The sequence below is a fragment of the Haemaphysalis longicornis genome, unplaced genomic scaffold, assembly GCF_048455015.1.
Source record: "Haemaphysalis longicornis isolate Haplotype H1 unplaced genomic scaffold, Haemaphysalis longicornis Haplotype H1 scaffold_1, whole genome shotgun sequence".
Lineage (NCBI taxonomy): Eukaryota > Metazoa > Arthropoda > Arachnida > Ixodida > Ixodidae > Haemaphysalis > Haemaphysalis longicornis.
Genome location: NW_027526203.1, coordinates 302,589,017 through 302,609,419, shown reverse-complemented (window position 1 = coordinate 302,609,419; position 20,403 = coordinate 302,589,017). Strand labels below are relative to the sequence as shown.

The 20,403-nt window shown below is 48.3% G+C and overlaps 1 protein-coding gene across 2 annotated transcripts in view; it reads right to left on the bottom strand.

Moving 5' to 3' along the window:
• LOC144149549 (calpain-9-like) overlaps positions 1–20,403 on the bottom strand; it is a 118,531-nt gene that overhangs the window by 41,269 nt on the left and 56,859 nt on the right. For both annotated transcript variants that reach the window (XM_077681187.1, XM_077681179.1), the window contains exons 2-8: positions 14,502–14,717; positions 12,598–12,667; positions 5,734–5,986; positions 3,731–3,905; positions 1,567–1,644; positions 715–881; positions 82–254 (exon numbers count right to left, since the gene is read on the bottom strand). In XM_077681187.1, the coding sequence (XP_077537313.1) occupies positions 82–254; positions 715–881; positions 1,567–1,644; positions 3,731–3,905; positions 5,734–5,986; positions 12,598–12,667; positions 14,502–14,678 (1,093 nt within the window). In that variant the 5' untranslated portion in view covers positions 14,679–14,717. The remainder of the gene's footprint in view (positions 1–81; positions 255–714; positions 882–1,566; positions 1,645–3,730; positions 3,906–5,733; positions 5,987–12,597; positions 12,668–14,501; positions 14,718–20,403) is intronic.

Genomic DNA, 20,403 nt, shown 5'->3' with positions numbered 1-20,403 from the left:
CCTGCGCACCCGATGAAACCCATGACATTCCTGAAGCAGGGGTGGACTCGTACAGGGGAGTGTAGCTACCGTGCGACTGACCTGGGTGTGCGGGTCCCCCTCCGGCGTTGTAGCCTGCCCTCCAGCGGCGCCTGGCCAGCACGGCGCGCCAGGGTTTCTTGCTGTGCAATGCCGACTCCTGCATCCAGTCGTCCGGCCCAATGTGCACCAGGTCCAGGTGCGTGAAGTGCAGCGTGAAGTCGTCGAACGACATCCTGTGGATACAGGCCCTCCTATTTGGACCCACTTCAGCCAGTGCGAACATTTAAGTCCGGTTGCCGAGTTCAAATAGCACGAGTACACCCTATGCGTTCGCACTTGTAATTACTGCAAGCCTAGCATGATACCTTTGCGTTCTCGCGTTAAATTTGTTCGGTTCATTCATCACATCCTTATAGCTCAAGTCTGCTGTGAAGCACAAAGCATTCCATACTTTTCTGTGATAGTTTAAAAGACCGCTGTGTAAGCCGTTGGCTGGGGGCTGGAAGGAATAAAACGCCGTCAAGCGCCTTCTCAGAGCAGTATTTATTCCCTGCGCGCTAGTCATGCAGGTACCTGTTTGTGCTGATTAGAACGAATTCCAGGCACGGTGCAAGTACGATAACAGAGTTCCGGAACAAACAGCATGTAGGCAGTTCCCATGGCATCCTGAGTAGTGAAAAGATAACCACTGACCAAAACTCTCCCTCAGAGGGCGGCTGGCGCACGCCGAGCAACTGGCGGTCCCTGTCCGACAGGCCGTCCCACTCCCACGAACGGTCGCTCCAGGGCCCGTTCCACTCCCCGCGCCCCCAGGGATTTCGCAACCGGATCAGCGTCACCTCACCCTGTTTCACCCGCACCTGCGTCGCCCAAGAAAACCGGCAGCGCGCTCAAAGTTCCTGAAATATCGGAAAACCTTAGGGCATGCAAGTGCTTGCGCATGAGAAAAGTAGCAACAGAAATCCAGGACAAAGACTGAAGGGCCCCAGTCGTCGCAGCACGATGTTGTTGCTGAGGTCAAAAAATACCATGAAAGCCAATTGATTCACGATAGAGCTGGTATGTTATATGACGTCTTGAGCCCACCGCACACCAGGAGACAATAGACCGAAGTTATTAAACACAGCTGTTGGGCAAGTTGGTGCATGATGATTGAAAAATAGAGCGCGACTTCGACAACGACCCAAAGGAAGAACGACGGGACAAGCGCTCATTGCAACGACGGGAGAAGAGCGCTTGTGTCGCTGTCAAAGGCCCGCTCTATTTTTCAATCATAAGGACGAAATGAGGACGCAACAAAAATAGCACGGCGCTTTTTTTTATCCAATCCGTGTTTGTTTGTATGTTTGTTGTTGTTTGTTTGTGTGTTGGTTGGTTGGTTTGCGCGTCCTTGTCTTTTGTTTGTGTTCAAAAGCTAACTCTGAGCTCGTATGAAAAGTATTTACCTAAGAAGATCTCGTTCTACTTTAACGTTTTCGTTCCCGCCGTTTTTTTCTCGCAGAATCGTCAAAACACAGGAGTATTTATCTGCCTCGAAATACTAACCTTTGCAATTCCCGTCACACTGTAGGCATGCTGTGTGTACAAGCCATTATTCAGTCGCGCCGGAGCCTTGTGATGATCCTGAAAGACAAAAAAGAAGAAAAAAAAACATTACTATTTCTATTTTTACTTTCAGCAGGCAGTGGCAGCAGCGCTGTGGTACATGATATGCCCTCCTCTTGAATCATTGTCCGAGTACTTCGTTCCTTCGCCTCTCTTTTAGAGACGAAGCCTCGTAGGGGCTCGGGCTGTCAGCGTCTTATGTCGCCGTCTCATGTTGTCGTCTAATGTCATCATCGATGTAGTCACGGTACTAAAACACCAGGACACTCGTTTACGCCTCGCGCTAGAACGTAACGCGTACTAAAAGAACACACCGGGACACTCGTTTTCAACGACTCGCGCTAGAACACTTCGTGCTTCAAGCAAAGCTGTATACCTCTACCCCCCAAAGGTTTCCTCTCTGCGGGCAAAAACTCCAAGGTACCAAGAATACACTTATACATGCGTGCTTCGCCCCTCCCCAGGTTTCACGTTAGTGGAGATGGCCCACAACTGCTTCCTGTGTTATAGCAAATACAGAGACTTGCTTTTAGATGAGACTAGACGTTAGAGGGTAAGGTTCTCATATTGATAGGGTTAAGTTTTTACGGCCGGATTTTGTGCTGAATAACTGATGACTAGTAAAGGGAACTCGTGATATTCAAACATTTTAACATACATATAAGTCCTTAGTTATAGGGTTCCGCAGGCTAAAAAATAATAATTAATTGTGTAATTTCTCAGCACAACCCCTAGCCAAGATTCTCTTTTTTAGTTTTTAAAGAAACAATCTTATTCTAGGACAATGCTCATTACGTTCAGAAATTCAGAAATGTCCAATGTAATTACTATTATTATGTACAGCCCGAAAAACCATCGTCTACTGTTTTCCTATAGTACTGAGGGCGCTCCTCTGCAAAGAGCCGAGGAGATTAGGGACCTTGGGGTACACTTCGACAGTACTCTCTCTTTTTCGCCTCAAATTAGGCTCATCACGTGACGAGCGCTCGCAGTCTTGGAAACATGTGTCGGATTTCAAAAGAATTCTCTTCTCCCGTCCCATTTCTAAAGCTATATAAGACAATAAATATGTATCCCTCAGTTGGAATATTCTTCTGTTGCCTATAGAACGGCATCTCCAAATCTAGTAGTGATATACTAGAATGTGTGCAGAAAAACGTTTTATCCATATTGAAGCACCGTCATCACAGTCCCAGTCCGGTTCCTGATTTTGACTTACCCACAGTCCCTTCCCTCCCTTCCTCGAACTGCAGACGTATGCGTCCAGATCTTACGTTCCTTCACAAAATCGTTCATGGAAGCTTCTCTTGCGCAGATCTGCTTAGCTGTTTAGAGCCTAGTGTTCCACAAACGTTCACTAAGTCGCATTGCCCATTCTTGACCACTCCTCCCAACTCTAACCACTCTCCTATCTCCACAGAATGCAGAATTGATTCAACCACTTCTTTGAACGCCTTGACATCGTTCAAAGTTTCTTTCCAATTACCCGTACTGAACTGTTCAATCCAGTACGTTAGACATCTACGAAGTGTTTGTCACTATTTTTTAATCGATTTCAATTCATTTTCTCTTGTTCTGTTTAACCAACTGCTAGTTGTATGTTTTTTTAAACTGTTTTCTGTGATATGTTCGTCTGATCATTTATCTCTATACTCCTGCCGCTGTTTAATTTTACATATTTTTCTGTCGAACTTTGTTGCTGTGCCTGTTGTGTGGTCTCTACAAGATGAGAAATTGCAAAAGCCTCGTTCGTTGCTTATCGCTAATACTTCATTGCAGTGTAACTCATTGTTATGTTTACTGCTGAGCTGCTGTACTCTTACAAGAACACCAGCTCCCTCTCGATTTAGGTCAAGCAGAAACAAAAACAAAAAAATGCCTTCGTGCGCGCTTCCGAACATACGCACACGAATTGAGCCGCTGTCTCTCCAAACCTAAGAAAATTTATCTTTATTAATGAAATCAAAGGTCCCAGTTTTGTCACTAAGAAAAACCTAGGGACATCTTCAAACCTGACATCCCCAAAACTATTAATGACTTTATCTTTTTTTTTTTTTTTTGCTCGAAGGAGTTGAGAGCATAGACAGCCAATAAACCCCCTCACCGGTATTATGCACGCAGCCATGAGCGTGGACCGAGGCACAGCGCTGGAGACCATGGAGAAGGCCATGGGTGGATCCACGTGCGCCATGCGGAATGTTTGCGCAACGCCACCAGTCAGGTCCTGTAAAGCGCGACCCGTGTGGCCCAACTGCAACTGATCGTAGCCGCCGTAGAACCTGCGAAATGTGAGGAGCGCATCCCTTTTTATGACGAAAGTGTTTTATTCCGGGATAAACGAAGATTTCACTGGCGTCATATCTGTCACGGAAATGATGCCAGTGCAACGAAGCAAGCGGTCTGTAAAGGGTGCACCCCTGCACACAGGGTCTCTTTGCGGGGAAGCAACATTTAGCACTGAAGAGTATATCACACTTAGGGTGGTTCGTTTTCGGGTTTTATATTAAGTGCAGAGCACTTTAGACGCTCGCCTCGTCGTCGTAGCTCACTCGCTGGACCCAAGTAGAGCAACAGGGCGTTCCGTTGTAGCGCTGTCGTCGCGGCGTACACCAGCGGCTTCGAAAACCAAGCGGGTTATGTAGACATAAGCGTTCGAAACTCATGAAATGTGGTGCTTGTCCTACATCTCACCGTTGTTTAGCGCAAAAAAATCTATAGGTACAACCGGCGTCAAAAGTTTCCAGGACGCGATGTAGAATTTGTAAACCAATTTCTCTGCTATCTGGTGGCTCAGCACTTCATTTGCCTTCCTAAGCGACACATTATACTGTGAAGCGTCATTAGCATATGAGTAGCAGGAACTGAGCCACCAGACAGCGGAAAAATTGACTCCGATTTTCGAAACCGTGTCCCGGAAACTTATGACGTCGTGTGTACCATCGGCGTCAAATGAAACGCGAACACAAAAATATGAACCAGAACGTGCAAAATTGAAAAATACTGTTCGTAGAGTTCATATAATGGCTTGCTATTGGTATGTTTGGAAATCCACTTTTCCAAACTTTGTTTGATTTGTAACTAAGCCACGCACATTTTGGCTTGCATGGAAAGAAATCGCGCTATTTGTGTGTTCAGGTTCATATTTTCGTGTTCGCGTTTCATTTGACGCCGATAGCACATTTGAGACAAAATATACGTAATTAGCCGGCAGCGCCCGCGTTCGTTTTGTTTGGAAAGCTCGTTGGTTTGGTTTTTACGATAGCAAGCGAAAAAAGCGACTTCGCAAGAAAAAAAAAATTGCGCGTTCGAAATGACGCAGAAAGGCTCCATTCGCAAGAAGAAAATGGCGTGTTCGAAATTCCGCAGAAAGGCTCCAGCCGCTCAAGAAGAAAATTACGAAATTAAAGCAAGCACAAAACAACAGAACTCCCGCTGGCGCAGTTTCAGGCAGGGGGCGTATGAGCACTGCGAAGAAGGGAAATTTGAATTGCATGGGGTGGTAGCAGTGAGCGGATAACGGCGGTAAAGCCCATTATGGCGAATCACTGCTCTGCAGTTCCGACAGCTTTCACATTGAGTGGAGCGGCTTTAATTTTTTTAACACGCAAGTGTTTTATGCCAGGACACACCAAGATTTCACTGACTTCGTATCCGTTGCCGAAGCGACCCGCCACCAGGACGTCGCTAGCCAAGCACACCCACAAGACAGCCGCCGACCCGCAAATCATGCTCAGCTGCAGATTTCGCTGCCCATTTCACTTTCGTGTTTTACCGATTCCTATGACAGAGGAATCAACCACAGTTTTTTTTTTTTTTTTCAAGACTTCCTCGCAAGCTCCCCTCGAATGTAACATCCACCTTCGCGGTTTCAGTAAACTGTTACAATGCGCTTTACCGGTACATGTGTTTACATGTTATTCTTCACTCCCTTTCGGAAGTGGCGCACTCGGGATAATAAGGATGCGGAGAAGCAGGACCCTGCAGAGAACTTGGCCGCACGGCTTTCCAACGAAGCGGGGAAGCTCTCTCTGCGCGCCCTCCCCCACGAGCGTTGTGCGGGCTGCGTTTCCTGGAGCTATTTGACTGCGACGACTGCAGTGTACGTACTTGGCATATGCCTTTTCGAGCAGCGCGGCCCAGAATTCGCTAGGGTCGGCTGAGTGCATGTAGAAGAGGCGGCCGCGGTGCGTGGGCAACCGGTCGTCCACGAGCAGCTCGTGCCACTCGCCGAAGCGCCAGAAGCGAAAGCGAAACAGGCCACAGTATCCCGGTCCGAAGCCTTGGTCCGACGGCACCACGCGGTCCAGGAACCGAGGCGTGCTGGTCAGGCATGAGATGGCAGACAGCAGCCAGCGGTCACCTGCAACAGACGCACCTCCACCTTCAGCGGCGCACTCGCATGCTGCTTCACAGGATAACCACCGTAAAAACAACACGGGGAACAAAAGAACGGCGCCGGTACTCAGAAGGCCCGGGTTAATAGATTTTACAAGAAAAGCTTCCCTGCGATGAGACATGCGTTAACACTGCGGACTACAGTGAACAGAATAAAATACACTGCGGAGTAAAACTACAGTTTTATTCAATGACTTGCCTTCCCCACCCCAACCGTGTTTCTTGAATGCCCCTATAGATTAAACCGCATATAACGTATGCTATTATTGGAAAAAGTTATGAAGTCGCCGCCACAGCTAAGCAAACTGGGCAACAGGTGAATTATATTTATTTTTTTAGCAGGTTTAGTGGCTTCTTCGACTATGAAGTCTGTTGCTATACCGCATCGACCCTCAGAACATGCGCAAAGGCGATTTGTTGATCTAGCCTTCTGATATACTATACCAAAATGTAGTGACCTTTTCTGAAACTACATGACTGATTTAAAACATGGTGTTAGCCATTTCGCCAGTGACGGCAACTTTTTTTTTTATGAACGTTTATTTTGCCACAGGGCATATATATGGGATTATGAGGTGATGGTGATTAGATGAAAATGAAAATGTTCGCTTCGCGGATGAAGTCAAGGAGTGAACGATGATGGCGCCCATGTATCCATGCGGCGCATGCGGAGGCGTCGTCTACGCGGAGGCCCGTCGCCGCAAGGTGCCGCAGTCTGGTTGGCCTCAAGGCGAGGCAGGACCACAGCAAGTGGTGAAGGTCGGCAATCGCGTCGCTGCGGTGGCACACTGGGCAACCAGGGTTTGTAAAGGAACCTCGGTATTGAGGCCAGTGGCGGGTCACGGCGGGAGTTAAGGCCACCCCCACCCGAATCCTCCTGAGCGCAACCTCCTCTGCACGGGTAAGACCCGGGGGGAGGGTGGCAGCACACGGTGGAATGAGAGCACGTGTGCGGCGCCGGAGGTGTTCTTTTCTCGTCACCAGGAGAGTGGCCTCATCCAGCTCTAACGGGGAAGTCGGAGATGGAACGGATGCTGCCAGTCGGGCTGCTACGTCTGCCTTGCAGTGTTCTGTAAGTAGGTCACGTGGAACCCATTCAATCAGGATCTTGTGAGCGATTCCTGCCGCAAGTTGATGAATACTCTGAGCCAGCACAGGGCTACGACTAACTAACCGTAGTAGGCGGACTGCTTGTAGAGCATCGGTGCGAACTACGATGCGCGCCCAGGGCTGCAAAGTGATTCCGGTTACAGCAATCAGAGCCTCTCTAATGACTACAAGTTCTGCACAGAACGATGATGGAGGTTCCGGGACCTTAAATCTGGACGTCTTGCTGAGGGCTGGATGGCTAGTGCAATGAATGGCAGTGGCAATCACAGTCTCTTGTATACTGGCGTCAGTATATAATATGATAGAGCCGGGTGGAAGGAGGCTATCCGTGTCGGTGATGTGTTGTTTGAGGGCAGACGCCGAAATGTTGGAGTCTGGACGACGAAGGTCAGTTGGTCTGTTGCCACTCAATTGCACGAACTGCCACGGGGGAAGTACTAGCTGCGGTAGGGCTGGTAGCGTATGAGAGACTGCGTAAGCTATTAATGCTCGCGCCGAATCACACAGTGCATTCTTCAATTTCCGAGCTTCGCGACGTTGATGAACAAGTTCATCCAACGTGTTCAGTTGGGCTTGCTCCTGAAAACCAACTATAGGGGTGATGCGTGGAAGCGCAGTAATTGCTCTCATAGCCTCTCTGTTAATCGCTTCCAGTCGATCCCACTGTGTTGCCGTCAAATGCTGGAACTGAGCAGAGTACACCAAGCGCGGTTGTAAAACTGCTCTCACTATTTGTCGCGCCACGTGTGAGCTGGCTCCACCAGCTTTGGGAGCAATACGACGTACTAGTGACAGCGTTTGAGCAGCTTGGTGTTTAGCCTGAGCAAGCCAAGCTGTCGCCATTCCTGACTGGTGTATCAGCAATCCCAGGACTTTGATTGCTGGGCTCTCCTGCAGTGGTTGCCCAGACAGATGAAGGCGGATGGGACAAGCAGCAAGCTTTCGGCGGCCCCAGCGGTTGGCAACGGATGTGTATGTTGTTTTACTCGTTGATAACTGAAGGCCCACCGAAGAGGCAAAGGCTGCGGTGACATCCAGGGCTGACTGCAACGAACTCGCTTGAGTTTCCAGGTCATGGTGAGTGCTCCACACGGTGATGTCATCGGCGTAAAGGAGAAATTTAACAGCCGGTACATCATGAAGGCGCCATGCCAGTGGTATCAAGGCCATATTAAACAAGGTAGGAGCCAATACCGATCCTTGGGGCACACCACGTACAGGAACGAAGGACCCAACAGCTTGTCCGTGAAGGCGTATGGCAAATTTCCTGTCTTGAAGGAATGACTGGACGAACTGCCGTACCCGCATGGGAAGGTGGAGCATATCAATTGAGTCCAGGATAGCAGCGTGACTGATGTTGTCATACGCTTTTTGGATGTCCATTGCTAGGATGGTCCGAACGGCATGACTGCGGGTTGACGACAGTGTTGATGTTGCCAAAACGCTAAGCCCGTCCTCCGTACCAAGTGATGGGCGAAAGCCGATTTGCGCGGGGTGGTAATACCCATGCTGTTCAAGCCACCACGACAATTTTTCTTCTACGTAATTCTTATCGCCGAACGTGGTATACGGGCCTCGCTCCGGCGAAACATAAATCTGTGCATAAGAGGTGACGACGTTACTTCACCAAAACTCAGGAACAGAACTCAATTATGTTTATCGAGTACCTGTCCTGGCGGCGTGGTTGATAAAGCGGTGTGAAAGCACGCACGAGGTTTGATTCCAGGCCTCCTGAGCTGTACCGACCAGCTGATGGAAAACATGGTGCTTCATCGCCTGTATAGGGATTTGACCATCAGAAATATATACCGGGCACAGATCTCTGGCTTACGCAAGTGCGAAAGTAGCATCGACAACGACATCGTCGTTGAAAATTGCATAAAAGAAGATTATTGTTCCGGAAGATTACCATCATGGTGTATCTTGACATGAAATCATCATACGCCTGTGTGGCGCATGATGCCATCCCCTCGATAAAGTCTTCAGCCATTAGAGGCCACATGTATGCATGGTTATCACACTATCAGCGCTGACTCGTCGCTACAGAGTGACCCGAGGTGTGCCTCAGGGTGGGGTGCTAAGCCCTACGCTGTGTAACATCTATATTATGAGCCAGGATAAATACTTGGCACAGTTGGCAGGAACCTCCTTTATGCGGGCGATATCTGTGTATGGAGCTCTAGTCGTAACAGGCATGTGCTGTAATTAAACTGCAGCGAGCAAGCGATTCCATTGAAGAAATTCTGAAAACATGAGGCCTGTGAATCTCAGCAATCAAATGCGATGCGATAACTTTTACGAAACGTGAGCTCACGCGTGATCGGCTCACTGTTGGAGGCAATGTGATGCGATACGTCTCAAACTACAAGTTCCTTGGGCTGACATTTTAAAAGTCTCTTACATGTAACTAAGGCGGTAAGTTGGTCGAGTTGGTTACTAACTAAGGAAATCATCGTACTAGCGAACACTAAACACAGACAAAGGTAAAAGAGACGAGCGTGTGTTTCGTGGTCTCTTTTACCTTTGTCTCTGTTTAGTGTCGCTAGTACGATGATTTCTCTTACATGGTCACCCCATGTCTTCATCTCAAGAATAAGCTCACATCACTGTTAACTGGCCAGTTTAGGGGAAACCGCCAGGGTGAAGTAAGGGAAGTAAGTTCAGGTGGATGTCAAATTTTTCCTTCTCACGCTCACATCATACTGACCCGCATAACCCGTGCGGTTGCTCAGGGAACTCTCTTTTCCGGCAGTCCGGAGCACGTAACTCCAAGGCGAACATTGCAGCATCGATCGCACATGACCTACATGCGACACGGATCGCAATACCATTCACCAGACAAAATGCTTGGTTCCTTGCATCCAGCATCGTATGAAGCATGCAGCGATCAACCTGGGCTGACGCATCACGCATCATTAAAAGCCCCTTTACACTACTGACCAATTGCAGCGTAGAGATTCCACCTTGACTCTCCAAACGTGAGGAAGCATTACTACATTTTATGTGGCTGAATGTCGCCTGCACGTGGCACAACCGCTCTAATCTAAATCAGTCCACTTCGCCACTGTGCGCACATTGCGATGTACGTGAAGACATGCGGCCGCTTACCTGTGAATGTGCGCGATTCACTTCACAAAGAGTGTCATTCCCAGCGACCTTGAGACAGCCGCTTTCCGTGGGTATACAACTGAGGGACGTATTAGCTTCATGGTCGTGTCTCAAATGTGGCTATACCGCGACGAAAGCTGTTATGACGTACCTACGAAACACAAGTTTTGACTAGACCCTCTAGAAAGATAAAATCATCATCACCATTATCATCCTCATTGTCACCGCATTCGCGCGATGCAGCGGGCCAGTGATATTTCCGTTCCCATTTAGGTAAAAGCCCGGCACTTTAGGCGCGATGCAGAACGTCAGGTAAATGGGGTCATAGGCTGCGCCCCGTAACTACGCTGACCTAAAAGATACCAAATCACCCTTATTAAGAAAACAACGCATAGAATTGACCGTAAAAGATCCTTACAATAAAAAGTTGCAAAACATTATTAGACCCGCTGGGTCCGAAACCCAGGCCGTCAGGCTCTAAACCCAGAACTTGACCTCAAGGCCACAGAGTCCAAACGGCTGGCTCCGTTTAGCAGTTACAAGAGAAGATGGGTAGTGTTCAAAGTGAACTCGTTAATAGCGCCAGGTTATGAAGGAAGTGAAGGTCTTGTACCCATATGGGGAACGGAATCCCACAGCAAGCTGGCCTTCGCAGCTCGGCTGGCATTGCCTTCCACATTAAAGATCGTTCTCTCCTTCTACAGGCTGTGGAGGCTGCATTTGCTGTGGGTGTAAAATTGAAAATAGCCCATATTTCTGTCCACTCTGTTCACTTAGTGTTTCATAAATCATGCATTACACTGCCTGTACCATAGCTGAAAAGCGTTTGCTTTTCAGCAGATATAGGCAGCCTATGGCGTAATTTGCATGCGTGCGCGCGCGCGCGCATTTTGCTATGCTGCCCTTATGTAGACGCAAAACCGCAGGCTGCCCAGTCGTGCACAACAAGGACCCCGCACATTATATAAGTGCTTTGAATTTTGCACGCACGCGAGAGCGCGACAGGAAATTAACTCATTGGGAGATTTCTCCCCCTCGGCTTTCATTTGGACCATCTCGCTACACATGCTTTTAGCCTCGCAATGGGGCACAGTACAGCCATATACTTCCTAGGCATTGTCTATACGAGCATATGTGGAACCGTGCAGCGCCATTATTTTATCACCCACATAAATCGAGACCTGACGTAATTTTTTTTTCCAGCACGTCAAACTTGAGAGGCGAACATCTAACCTACTCCTGGCGGGCATGGCATGCGAACTCTGGCGACCCCATCAGCGCGCCTGTTTTGTCTGCGCGTTGGTACGTGCGCCGAACGGGCGTGGAACGGTACTGAATCGGCGCGTCGGTGGTGACGTCGGCCGCGTTGGCCGATGCCGGTGAACTCCGCGGGGCAGACGAATGTAAACACAGCGGGGGCAAGGGGGAAGAGGCGCGCCGATACGCCCACTGGCCACGCACTCTTGCCGCTCCTTCTGGCCCCGTCCTTCGTGGGCCTTTTGTTTCTGCTAACTTGCGGGCAGCGCTCAAGTTGTGACCTCCACGCAGCTGCTCGAGTCTTTCCCAAGACCCGGGCAGCGGATGCGTCGCGCTGAACGCGTGTTGAGGCGAACGGATGGAGCGGAGGGTGTTCGAACGCCCGTTACGATTTGTTTTGCCCTGCCTACCGCAAGTCGGGGGCTCTGCGGGTAACGGCGCCCCCGCCAGGACCGTCCCCGGCGTGTTCACGCATGAGCAGCGTGAAATAAACGTAGGTGGCGGCGGCGGCGGCGGCGGCGGCGTCGCGACAGGCCGGCACAACGACACTCCAGGTGGCGAGTACGGGTCTCCCCGGCCGCCCGACGCGAGAACAATGTTGGGAAAAGAGTCGTCCGCTATGTGGGTCGCACGGAAGGTGGAAAAGGCTGGCGAGAAATAGCCGCACGCCAAGATCCCTCGTAATGCGGGTCGCGTTATGTAACCGGAGACTGACGCCCCACATGTCCCGTGACCTTTGGCATTTTGCGAGTCTTGTGTTTGGTGCCCGCCTAGTTAGTTTCTTTTTTTTTTTACTTTACGTCTTTCTTCTATAGCTTGTGCTGTAGTCGGCTGCAACCCCAACAGCAAAGAAAAACTTCCTGCCGGCGGCTCAAGAGATGTAGCGACAATATCGTGCCTCCTTCACGTTCCCAGTAGCTGCACAGCAACTGCAATACGATTGCGTCTACAAATGTACAAAAACATCTTTGCACAAAGGTTCTCTGAATCCATGTCGCCGACGCAGGAAGCAAGTTGACAAACACCAGTCTCTACGGCGTAAAACTGCCGAGAAGAGGAGTAACGAACAGAGACGTAACAGAAATTGCCGAGATGACTCACCCAGTTCCCCTTGCTCAACGTCGAACCGCGACGAACCTTCTGAGATGAACTTTGGTCTGGCACATATTTCCTGAAATAAAAAAAAAATACAAGAGATAACTCTGGCAACAGCGACAGTAAGGATGGTCACTGCAGCACCCTGCTTGCAACTCCAAGTGCTTAACACGTTTAAACTACCAAAAATATTTGCTCGCCGTGAAAATAGCGATACCGTTTGTTTGACACAGTTCTTGAGCGCGGATGGCTAATACCATACGATATAAGCTTATAGCGCACCCTTTAGTGAATTTGTTCTTTAAACGGTGATAGTGCTGTTTTTTTTTTATACGTAAGGGTCCATCCAAACTTGCTTCTTCCAGTAATATGCTCTTCCGTCTGCCCGTAACGCATTGTGCTTAATGGGCCTATGTGTGACATACGGCGAATTTATTTAAAAAACTTAAAACGGCCTTTTATAATAGAAGGTCCTGTATTTAATGAAAGGGCATTTAATTTTCCAATTAATAAAAAGGTCCCTAGGTCCTCCGTGGCGGAATATTCGCGGGGTGTATGTGTACGTAACCCGCTAAATGCTGCGAGCTGTACTTACCATTTCGCTTTCACAGCCAAAGTCACCCCCTGATTTTTCTTCGTACACTGACAACGAAGAAAAATAGCCGTTTAGCGCACCTTTCTCGTGTGATATCACCTCTAAAATGTAGGAAAAAAGCCTGGTCTCAACACTGTAAAGCTTTAAGATTATCAAGTGATTGACAACGTTTTCTTCACTGTTCTCCTAACCGATAATTAATACCGCATTTAAAATAATCTACGCCCGTCGTGCGTTTAATTTTGCCGCACTAGGAATAGAAGGTCAGAAGGTGGCCGCAAAAATTGCTCAGCTGTCACAACGGGCTCGCGAGATTGTGTTTATTGCGTTAATACTGTGCCCAGCTGCAATAGAAAGAGAAATGTCAAGATGCAACCCGAAATGCTTAGCCCAAGTTGCTCAGCAGCGAACTGGCTCTTTACTAAGACCAAAGGCTTCGTTACTCTTTCCCCTTTGTGTGCGCGAAAAGGCGCCACGCCATATCCATGTCCCCCGCTCCCATGGTGGATAAGCCCTGCTCTGCGACTAACCACCTACACGGAACCCCGTCAGCACTGCCGTAATAGCAAACATCGGCAAAACCTCAACATCTGCGTACTACCCAAATATTCGTATCGTATCCCTCTGAAATGCCAGACTAAACAATGAAAAGCCGGTTAGCGGCACCCAGTATACGCACTGCAGAACTTAGGGATAAATGAGCTAGCCTTCCGTGGTCCGTGTCTGCTGGACATGAGCGTTTTATAGCAAGATATGAAGCACGGAAGCAAGCGAGAAAGCAAGGGGGTAACTGAGCGTTAGCATGGCCCGAAGAGCCAGTGGGGGATTACGATTGCGAGCAAGGAAGCCAGCGAGCTATGGTCAATGAAGCCAGTTAGTTGGCGATAGAGCTATTCGGTTGTTCTCGCTGCATTAGCTGAAGCCGGCGGTCGTGTGGAAACTAATCTATACGTATATAGATGGTACAACCAACAGGCCTACACGCCTGTTGCGTTTGTGTGTGTGTGTGTGTGTGTGTGTGTGTGTGTGTGTGTGTGTGTCGCTCTGTGAGCTAACGCTTTCAGAAACTTCGTAGATAAAAATGCCCGGCCAGCAATGGCTCGATGTCTATGTCCTGCCCAACGCAGGTTTAGCCTATGGATCTGGGCCGCCTGGATGTTGCGGATTCAAAATGAGAAAGTCGGAAGAATAAGTTGCAGCAGCATCATAAAGGAGGAGAATGAATGTGAGTTACCGGGGCTGACCCAAGTAAATATTAGTCGCAATAGGGGCGGGTCTCCGTGAACAAGAAGGCCACCGCGAAAGAGTCACTCACGTAGGGCCTCATCCAGGAGACCTGGGTGCTGGCGAACTTGTTCTTGGCCGAGAGGGCCCGGTGCGACGGCGGGAACTCGGGGTCCTCGAAGAGCGTGCCCCGATCTCGGCACAGGCGCTTGAGGTACGAGTAGCCCGGTCCGTGGCCGTTGGCCAGGCCGCCCTCGGACACGCCCATGGCGGCGACCACGCTTTCACCGGCCCGGCAAGCCGCCCGCTGCGAGAAAGCCACGCGGACATGTTAGCACGTGCGCTTCGACCGCGTCTATAAAGGATGACGCCAGAACCGCGCCGGCTTGCAACAAACCAAAGCATAATTAGGCAGCAGGCAGCGTATCTACTCAACACGCACTGTATGTTTGTGCCCGTGATTGAGCCGTGACTCTTGTGCGCTACCCTATCCCTCAATTACGGAGGTGCGAAGGGACAGAAGCTGAAGTTGATTATCTACCGTCTCGACTTCGTGTGAGACAAAAACCAACATGACATTTTAAAAGGTTTTATTTAAATAAACTTCCCCAACGAGACCAAAGCACGCAGACACACGCGACAGTGCAGCCTTGTCCCTCAGTTCCATTTCCCTTCTACATGTGGGAGTTTGTTGTCCTTCCCACAACTGAGCGCTGCTATGCTTCTTTCGAAGCGCTTTTTTTTTCTGCCTCACATATACGACATCCAGTTTTTCGATATATATATATATATATATATATATATATATATATATATATATATATATATATATATATATATATATATATATATATATATACAGAAAGATAGGTCAGCAGTCTACAACACCAAAGGAGGCATAGGGGTGTGGTTAGGCTCTTTTCTTTATCACTACGGTTAATTAAGTAAACATTTTTTTTAATTATACAGAAGAAAGAAAGAAAGAAAAACACGCGCCCAGAGTGGGGACCGAACCCACGCCTTGCGTGGGTTCGGTCCCCACTCTGGGCGCGTGTTTTTCTTTCTTTCTTTCTTCTGTATAATTAAAAAAAATGTTTACTTAATTAACCGTAGTGATAAAGAAAAGAGCCTAACCACACCCCTATGCCTCCTTTGGTGTTGTAGACTGCTGACCTATCTTTCTGTATTTCCTCAACGAGCCCCTCATTTCCTTACTATATTATTCTGCGAAAAGCCTAGCGAGGGTCTCGGTTCTGGCAGCCTTGATGCCTAGGTAGCATAAGAGGGCTTCCAGCCAGTAACCCGCTCATGACAGGCTGTAGACGTTCGAGTCACGCCCCGGGGGTTAATAAGAAGGTCCCCTTCTCCCCGTGTAGTCAGAGTGGCGCTGGCTACCACCCTCAAGCGTCAGATACACTTCTAGTAAATATAAATAGCCGAGAAAGTGAAGGAGGACACAGTCGCCCAGATAGCCGAATTGGTAAGGCATTCGACATGTTATCGAAAGGCGTGGGTTCGGTCCCCACTCTGGGCGCGTGTTTTTCTTTCTTTCTTTCTTCTGTATAATTAAAAAAAATGTTTACTTAATTAACCGTAGTGATAAAGAAAAGAGCCTAACCACACCCCTATGCCTCCTTTGGTGTTGTAGACTGCTGACCTATCTTTCTGTATTTCCTCAACGAGCCCCTCATTTCCTTACTATATATATATATATATATATATATATATATATATATATATATATATATATATATATATATATATATATAGTTTAAAGTTAAAAATCAAAGCATCTTTTTTAAGAAAAAGATGGTTAAAACGCGAAGCTTCCTCCCATGAGTCCTGAGTCAAAGTCCAAATCTGAAATCCAAGCTGCTTCGACCGTTTCGGAATAGTGCAATTTGAGAACCACTGGTCTAGTGGTTCTCAAATGAGGGTCCACGAAGGCATGTTAGGGGTGCGCAAAGCCCAGTTCTAAACTTCTCCCCCCTCCAATTTTTTCTCTTTTTTGTCAAATCCTGCAGGCAATGCAAAAAGGTGGCTTCGCTGCATGTCATGTACGACAAATTTTTTCGCGTAGCACAAGTTTCTACGTTGGCTTTTTTGCACAACACATCAGGTATGCGGAAAAGCCAGACACACAAAATTGCCCCCGTCTCCCCGCGAGGGAACCCTGGTGTGATGCGGCGCATGCATACGTGAAATGAGAGAGTACACGTGTTTTAGCGACCACCACCCAGCTCTTTATTACATTTAAGAATGATGACTTTATGGTCAGTAAAGTGCACAGTGAGCGGTTGGCGCAGCAGTGGTCGAATTTTGGTTTCATCGTCGGTGTTCGAGAAGAACGAGAGCGAGCGCTGACTGAACCGCCGCGGAGCGATACCCGCTTTATATTCACAGCGCTTGAAGGAGAGTAGACCGCGGAAGAGAGTCGCGCATGCGCGCAGATGGGCACCGGAGCAGCTGTTAACGCAGCGTTAACGCAGCGAAGCGCGCGCCAACCAAGCGCGCCAGCTGTCGTTATGCTAATGCACCGGAGTGAGAGTGTTGCGCACAGCTGCGGGAGAGACGAACGTAGGAGAGTCGCGCATGCGCAGGTGGCGTGTGGACGGACGCCGACGACGCAGGAGGGACATTCCTCAGAGCAAGAGATGCGCCGCATCTAAAAGGCGGCATGTTCATGTCGGTGTTTCGGTGACTTTAAGCTGCAAGAGCAAATTGTTTGATAATACCACACACATGAGCAAATAATTCAGGCACAAAATACGGACATTACTAAGTATGTTGGAGACTTTAGCTGGACGTGCAAAGTATTTGACATTATGACACGGATGAACATTGTTCATCGTGGGGTCCCCCATCCCTTTTGCAAACACGGAATGGGTCCCCAACACGCTCATGGTTGAGAACCACTGGGATAGACTTCCGCTTCATAACGCGAGGGACACAGGTTTGATTCCCATCACGGGAAGTGTTTTTTTTTTCTTAAGGCACTTGACGTGCCTTCACTAATCATCATCATCGTTTTGTGAAACCTATTGTGTAAAGTTGGCTTTCCTGCAGTGCATCTAGGCACGACATCGAACGCCATCAGTGAGGCATAGAAAGCTTTGCTTTAAAGGGACTATAAAGGCTGAGTAACTTTCTGTTTCAACTGAACGGTCACGTGTTCCGTAGCCCTCTCAGTTTTTGTTGGACTGCCAACAATGGCTCGTTTGCTCTGAAAGAAATAATTAGAGCAGGCATTTCTTTCTCTCGTTTCCCTTTCATTTTTTCGTGACGTTTCCGAGCACGTTACAAAGCAACCAGAGCGAGCCGGGCCCGATAACACTCGATTGTCGCCATATTCCTAAAAGCCTGTCCTCATTGGCTTTGGATTTTGTCGCAGGCAATTAGGAAGGGTGTATTTGAGGCCGTCTTGGTGTGGCGGCGTACAGGGAATTCGCCCGCCAAGCCGCGACTCTTTATTGGCAGGGAAGAATGACCTCGGTGAAGCTTTCATGGAAATGTGCCCAGGACGTGCCTCCATTTGGTGGCAGGTCCTGAAAATGCATCTGGAGTTGACCGAATAATTTCGGGGCCGTCTCGTTTCTGGTCCATCCCGCTAATCGCACCTACTTTTGCTGCTGACTGTGTCAAGTATACATGTGCTAGTGGTCAGTACGTGCGGTAGGCTGTCGCGTTCACCCACATCCACGCATACTTTGAGTGCGCTTGGACGCAAGGTTAAACATTTCAATGAAATCGAAACTGAAACAAAGCCTACCGCCTCGGTTGTGGCATCATAATTATTATGTGTACTTGCTGTGGTTTGTGTCTTTTTAAGAGCGTGTAAGTATCAAGAGTTCCCGCATACATTTATCTGACATTTGCATGTCCCTGTATCCTCCAGGTTTGTTGCAGAAAACGTTTAGGCAAGCTCCACCAATCCCATTTCACCATGCTTTCGCGGTTTGGGCTGTCACAAAACATGGTGCGCGAAAAGTGGATTTAGTGTCGGCACCTGTTTTTCCGCATTTTGTATTTTCTGCGTTGATATGCACCTGCTGCCGCTGCGGGTGGTATACTGGTACTCACAACGCTCTAAACTACTGACATAGGCAATTTTGCTTTTACACTTTAGTGTCATTTTAAAAACAGTATAGGTACCAGCAAAGCGCTGGTGGTTGTGATGCAATTTACTACGGCAGTATCTTTTGGGTAGCAGGGCTTTAGTTATGCGGATAGTTAAAGCTATTGCTGGATGTAACCGCCGTTTACGTTATCCTGGAACAAAACGCGAAAGATTGCCTCATCCGCCGCGGTGAGCTGACCCTCTCCGAGTTAGCTTTAACGTTGATCATCCATATCGCTATTGTGTGCGCACACAAGCACAAACCACTGATAATGGAAGGAAGGAGGGTATTTGATTGTTACTCCATGCTCTCCGACGTACAAATAAAATACGAGCAACGTTGGGATGTTATTGGAGTCACGATGGAGCCATGTAGTGAATCATTTCTCCCAATTTCTGACGTCACGGGTTTTTTCTCCAAAGATTTCTCGTAACTAATAGACATCTCCTTTTGCTTCAAAAAGCAACTAACAGCGATAGAATCAATGTACCATTTAATGGAAAAAAATGTTCGCGTGTCTGATTGCTCCGCTGCAAATGCCGCCGGACGACAATAGTCTTATTGCGCCCCCGCAACGCCTCTAACTAATAACTAATAACTAATGGAAGCAAAGTAATAACTAATGGAAGCAAAGTAATAACTAATGGAAGCAACGTTCTTTTCAATTAAAAGAACGTTGCTTCTGTCAGTTATGTACAGTTGGTAAAGCGCTTGCCTATAACAGCGATTTCTACTTCAACTGGATATATCTGGAAGTGCTGACGGAAAACAAGTGTTGGGGATTGAAGGGGTCGGCTTAGAATTCAGAAAGGTGCAATAATTTTCTCTAAATTATTTCAAACCAACACCGCAGAAGGCAGGAAGAAAAAAAGCCGTGTTATAGACAAGCGTTTTACCGACTTACATGCATCTTGCAGCAAACACGCCTGTGGTTTCTTCGGCGCCGCTTAAAGTGAACGTATGACCCATGCTAGTGGTTTTACTAATTTGGAACGGTCTAGCCTATATATACTTCTCGTGAAACTTTCGCTTCAACTTTTGGCCGCGTGGTTGACAGAGGCACAGACAAACATACAGACAAATAGACCAAAATTTTCGCATTTGAACAGCCTCAGAGGACTATCGGCGTTACAAAATCAATTGATGCGGCTAAATCAGCGCCTCAAAGAGTGGCAACTGCACGGACTGTCACTACTCCTTGGTACATACCATCCGAGGGGTCACTTTGTTGGTACGTGGTCGAGTTTAGAAAATAAAAAAGAAGGGTTAATCGAATTCAGGGTACAATGTGGCATCCCTAACTAATCAATAAGCTCGGATAAAACGAAGAGCTTTTATTTCTTCCTCCTTCTTAACTAGATAAACAGTGGAGTTGGTTGGAAACGAGCAAAGTCCTATTTGCTATTGGCGGGGGCGCGCCTCCCGGATTTGCCGTGCGCTCATCCATCGAGCCGAGTGCACTGTGGGCGGCGGGATCCCAGCTGCGCGCCTTGTCGACGTGTGCAAAATGCATGAGGCGAACCGACCCCGTGCGCTACTCACAACTTTATTTAGAACGAGTAGGCTGGTAGAGTGGTAGAGTGGTAGAGTAGGCGAGTAGACTTGCTTATAAACGGCTGAGAAGTCGTGTCACTTCTCTTCCCGCAAGTAACTGGCCCGATCATCAGCTGACGGCCGCTGACGATGATGATATTTCGGCATCTTCGGTAAGCCAAAAGACGAAGCCAGACATTCGAAGGTTATTTTTTTCCATCCATCCGGGGCATAGAATTTCGATCAGAGAAGCCTGAATGGTATGCCTGAAGACAATAGGTGACATTGTAATCGGAAGCAGACGAAGTCGGAAACGGTGCGCCACGTAAGATGTCCTGAAGC